This window comes from Tribolium castaneum, chromosome 1, assembly GCF_031307605.1.
Source record: "Tribolium castaneum strain GA2 chromosome 1, icTriCast1.1, whole genome shotgun sequence".
Classification (NCBI taxonomy): Eukaryota; Metazoa; Arthropoda; class Insecta; order Coleoptera; family Tenebrionidae; genus Tribolium; species Tribolium castaneum.
This window is the reverse complement of record NC_087394.1, coordinates 5,056,341-5,061,865: the sequence shown is the minus strand read 5'-3', so window position 1 is coordinate 5,061,865 and position 5,525 is coordinate 5,056,341. Positions and strand designations below refer to the sequence as shown.

At 30.9% G+C, this 5,525-nt stretch overlaps 1 protein-coding gene across 5 annotated transcripts; it reads right to left on the bottom strand.

Moving 5' to 3' along the window:
* Positions 1–1,013: 1,013 nt before the first annotated feature.
* LOC103313614 (uncharacterized) lies at positions 1,014–4,492 on the bottom strand. 5 transcript variants are annotated; one of them, XM_064357994.1, is made up of 10 exons: positions 4,390–4,492; positions 4,057–4,338; positions 3,882–4,003; positions 2,260–2,467; positions 2,036–2,199; positions 1,729–1,924; positions 1,523–1,672; positions 1,441–1,473; positions 1,305–1,392; positions 1,014–1,224 (listed from the first exon to the last, which is right to left on the bottom strand). In XM_064357994.1, the coding sequence occupies exons 2-10, from the start codon at positions 4,316–4,318 to the stop codon at positions 1,134–1,136; spliced, it is 1,314 nt and encodes a 437-aa protein (XP_064214064.1). In that variant the 5' UTR covers positions 4,319–4,338; positions 4,390–4,492; the 3' UTR covers positions 1,014–1,133. The 5 variants fall into 5 exon arrangements, with proteins under 5 accessions (XP_064214064.1, XP_064214069.1, XP_008195537.2 ...); XM_064357999.1 differs by having other exon boundaries at positions 1,014–1,221; XM_008197315.3 differs by having other exon boundaries at positions 1,318–1,392.
* Positions 4,493–5,525: the final 1,033 nt, after the last annotated feature.

Sequence of the window (5,525 nt, the reverse complement as noted above, 5' to 3'; positions counted from 1 at the left end):
AATGTATGGTTGGTTGCCTGCTTTAAAGAGTTAAATAAAAAACTGAAAAAAAGGAAAAAAATTGTTAATGATTAAAGGAGCAACTTTTACACTACACAGACTGAGTTTTCACCCCACTTTACCCCGAAATCAGTTTTGTCACACAATGACCTTTTAGCCATTGAATTTTGCTGAATTGAAAAATCTTGTTAAATTTAAATTTCATTATATTCATTCACATTTTTACATAAAATTTTATCATTGTCATCATCATTTATCATTAAAAAAATGATATTAAAGAAACAAACTTTACTGCGTCCAGAAATGTATTATCCCAATTTTTATCCCATTTCACTCATAAACAGGTTTTATCACACAATGCCCTTTTGGACGTTGATACAGCAATAAAAAAGACACTTATTACAAAAAATTGCATAACAAAACTGTTGTCGGAACAATGTTAAAAAAAAATAAAATTTTCTAGCTCCAAAAATACAATATCCCATTTCATCCCAAAATAGGTTTTGTCACACAATGCCCTTTTGGCCATTGATACAGCAATAAAAAAGACACTTATAACAAAAATTTGCATAACAAAATTGTTGTCAAAACAATGATAAAAAATTTTTTTATCCCAATTGTGGAAAAAATTATTTAATGACAAACTATACAAAAAATTCTGAAAATAAAAATCTATTGAAGAAATAAAAATGCTAATTGAATGAAAATATATTGAAAATGCAGAGGTGCCTGATTTTAGTACTAATATGTATGTCCGTACAGTTTGGTCATTTTCTAGGTTGAGAAGAATTCTTACAGAAAACAGCAAATTTAGAACAATATTTAGATTTAACAGTTAATTAATTTTTTTGTCTAACAGACAATTTTAAGTTTTTGACGTGTTTGTTTTTGTGGTGAAATTTATTGCAATAAAAATTGTTTTTATTTTTCCTGTAACAGTAATTTTGACACGTAAAAATCCGGTCTCTAGTTATAACTCTATACTAGTGTCAAGGTTTTGACAAAACCCTCGGTTCTTGTAAAAAAATATTTTATTTAACTCAATACTATTACAATAGCTATGTAAGATAAAAGTATATAACAAGAAAGGCAACCTTATAAAGAATTGTAAAAACCTGTTTTATAAAAAATTACTACTTAAAGACTGCAGCCATGAACTCGGGGAGTATAATTTTCTCGTCCTGCTTGTGTTTGATGAATTTATGCTTGTACTTGAACTCACTACTGAAAAATTATAAAACAAGCTTTATTACACTTTTGATCAAAATGGCCCAATTTTTTGGAATTAAGTTGGTAACACTAACAAAAAATAATCACCTGGCCAGGTTCTCTCCAAAACGTTCAACCTTTTTGTCTGTCTCTTCGCGGTCTTGGCATTGCCAGGTCCTCCAACTATATAAAAACAATTTTTCCAAATTTATTATAATTGTGCATACTTACAAGTCTTATTTGCACAAGATTCGCTAATTTTTGCTAAAAAAAATATATATATATAATTTTTTTCCTGGGGACATAAACTAACCTTTTTTGGCTCGTGTTCCAGCCAAGCTCTGCGTCTTTCTTTTAACTGGACGTTTGGGTTTTTCAGGCTCCAGATGGGAATCCCCGAGAACTTCTCTAATTTTTTTTTGGATGTAGGCTATTCCATCCAACACATGCAGAGGTTCTTTCCCTGGAAATGCCAACCCAATTTCGAAATCATCGAAAATAAATAAATAAATAAATTACCTTCGTTGTCTTTGATTCGTTGAGATCTGCGGCGCTCTCCCGGTACTCCAATTAAAGTTTTGCTTATTTGAGCATTTGTTTTCGCAATCGTTCGATTATTTTCATTCCCAGAGAACGTCTGTCTTTTTTTGTTATTTTTTGTGTGTGATTCATTTTGCTTAGGGACTGTCCCTTCGTTTGGTTCTTCACTAAGTTGCTGTAAAAGTTGTACGTTTGCATTACAAAACGATTTTCTGTATGTTACAGTAAAATATGATATTTTTTAAGATTTCGCTAATAAGTCGAAAACAATAAAACTTTTGCTTACTTGAGGATCGGCTGTACTGCCATTTTCACCCAACGTTTGTCTTTTTTCGTTACATTTTGTGCCTAATTCATTCTTCTTAATGTTTATTGGCTGGGAATCCCCGAGAGCGTCTCTTATTTTTTTTTCAATGTAGGCCACTTGATTCAGATGCAAGGGCTCTTTCCCTGAAAATATCGAGTGACCCGTGATTTCAAAATTTGCCAACTCAAAATAAAATATTGTACCTTCATTGTCTTTGATTCTTTGCGACTTGCGCACCTCTCCTGGTACCCCAATTAAAGTGTTGTTTAACTGAGTTTTAGTTTTCGCAATTATTTTATTATTTTCACTTCCACAGAACGTTTGGTTTTTTTTGTTAGTTTTTGTGGCCACTCCATTTGGCTTATGGACTTGTGTCACTGGTTCGTTATTTATTGGTTCTTCATTAAGTTGCTGCAAAAATTGTAAAATCCCATATTTGCAGACCTAAATTATTATACAGGGTGACCCAGCGGTGTGTAATCGGTCTATAACTTTTTTGCTATTTGAAATATTGCCATAACGTTTTTATTATCCGATAGAGCGACTTAAAATCCACAGACTAAAAATATTTTTATTATGCACAGGGTGTTGTATACAGGGTGGTGAACCAAAGTTATATTTTTTAAATGGAACACCCTATATATTTTTGCATAATTGGATTCTACGCAAATAATATAATTGGATTCTACGCAAAAAAATAATGTAACTTTATATAAACTATTATGGGTCTATCTCTTTTCGTTTCGGAATTATTCAACTTTTCGTTATAAAAAAGACCAATTTTTGAAAAATCACTGCAAAGTCGCTTATGAATATTTTCCGTTAAATTTGCAACACAAAAATTTAGAATACCTTGTAGTTTTAGTAAATCGACAACTTTTAGTTAAAGCACGCAGATAACATACAGGATGTGCCAAAACGCAAAAAGTTAAATCATTTTTTTCAAATGGAACATCCTGTATTTTATTAAATGTATCGAAAACATTTTTGATAAGCCCTCTAACGGTATAGGGTTTGCATAGCAAATTTAAAATATTTTTCGAAATTGTTCAAAAAAATATATTTTATTACAAGAAAATTTGTTAGCCTAGAATCTGATAGTCAAATAGTAATTAATTTTTTGACATGTACTAATGTGACTAATTACACAAGTAATCTAATTATTACCTGATACATAAATGAATTTCACTCATCAAGAATTATTAATAAAATAAATAAAAAATTTATTTTTTATTTTTTGAACACTTTAACAAATATTGTAAATTTGCTATAAAAACCGCATATCAATAGAAAGCTTATGAAAAATGCAATCGACACATGTAAAGAAATACATGGTGTTCGATTAAAAAAAATGAGCTATTTAACTTTTTGCGTTTTGGCACACCCTGTACATTATTTCCGTGTTTCAAGTAAAAGTAGACTATTTCCTAAAACTACATGGTATTCTGAATTTTTCTGTTGCAAATTTGCCGAAAAATATTTACAGGCGACTTTGCAGCGATTTTTCAAAAATTGGTCTTTTTGATAACGAAAAGTTGAATAATTCCGAAACGAAAAGAGAAAGACCCGTAATAGTTTATATAAAGTTACATTATTTTTTTGCGTAGAATCTAATCATGCAAAAATGTATAGGGTGTTCCATTTAAAAAATGTAACTTTTGTTCACCACCCTTTATACAACACCCCGTGTACAATAAAAACATTTTTGGTTTGTGGACTTTAAGTCGCCCTATCGGATAATGAAAACAGAATCGCAATATTTTAAGTAATAAAAAAGTTATAGATCGATTATGCACCCCTAGGTCAACCTGTATGTATAAATTACATTTGAGCATTGCACATTTTCTTGTGGTTCTTGTACGTTGTCAATTCCAAATATTTGACTGTGTTTATTTAAAGCCATCATTAAAATATCTAAACCCTTCTGTAAATTTTTTTTCGCAGCGTCTGAAAGGTTTTACGTAACCAAATAAAAAAAACAATAGAATATCTATTCTCACCATCTGTATTTAAATCAGTCACATTTTGCTTAAGCTCGTTTATGGTCCCAGACATTAAGCAAAAAGTTTGAGTTGGTGTTAAATTAGCAGCTTCTATCATCTCGGGAGTAAGGAGTGCATAATAATCAACTTCTGATTGTTCAGAAGCAGGCTCAGAACCTTGTTCCAATGATGCACAAGCCTCGGAATCCTCTGAATCCGTTTCATCGTGTCTTGTGACAATACAATGCTCGTAATTAAATGTTGAATTTTCACAGACCATCTTGCGATCTTACCATCAAACTAAAAAATTTGAATGAAATTGGTACTCGAGTAATTTGGTTCCTGCCTTACGTATCGGTATAATATAGTAAATAAAAAGCAAAGTTTGAAAAGTAAAAAACATAACTGTCAAAACAGGTAAGGTTATGGAGTTATGGCGCCAAAACGAGCAACAGTCAACTCTAACCGCATGTGCATCTGACCGAAAATTAATTAGAATTTTTTTTTGAAGAAATAATAATGTAAACTGTGTTATTTTATTTATGTGAAAAATGTCTGTAACATTTTGCAAAAACGTTAAAGTTTTTAAAATAAATAATGCGTTAATTTAATTAACACAACTTACTAAATTTGAGGTTTTTTTAATTTTGTAATTGTGATATTAAAAAGCTGACATATTTTTATAATAAAGTTTAATCAAAACGATAACACAGATTAAGACAAGACAAGACAATCACAGATCCCCAGCAACTATTTTGAAATACAAGCTGATTTATATTTTCTTATAGAGGATTGGCTTGATGCTATGTATGCTGAACCCAAAATTGACATCGGTAGTTCACCCAGAATTGATATATTTTTCAAGATAAATGATAACACATCGGTAGTAATGGAAATTAAACACTTCAACAGTGCAAACAGTGTAGATGCGGCTCTTGAACAGCTATTGGATAAAAAAATTTACAACGTCTGTTCAAATTCTAGTATCACTACTGAAAATAAAATTCTTCTAGGTGTATTTTTGGCTAGTGATGGAAAGATCTCTGTTGGTTGCTTGGTAAACATTAATGAAGAACAGTTCGGAAGTTATCATGAAGGGAAGAGTATGCGTGGTTAGCGAAGGAATTTACTTGCTTTTTATTAAATGTTGTAAATTACGGATTATATTTTACATTTTTTTTATTGTCCCAACTAAGGCCCAGCAATGAAAACGCAGTTGGAGATATCTAAGAAAGGATATGTTTTCAAGTTTTTGACGGTCGGAAAGAAAACTGGGAGTGTTTTGCACTTATTTTTATTAATTCTGTAAATATTCCAAGATTTTTCATGAAGGCATAGTCGAATATTGGGGTGTTACAGATAAAGCTTTCAGAATCGAAGAAGACAAAGTACTATGGAAAAATTTACCCCCCCCCTCCAATTTACGTCTTTTTCTGATGTTTACTTTTGGGAAATCATATAAATTTTTAGGAATTTTCTCCATTAAA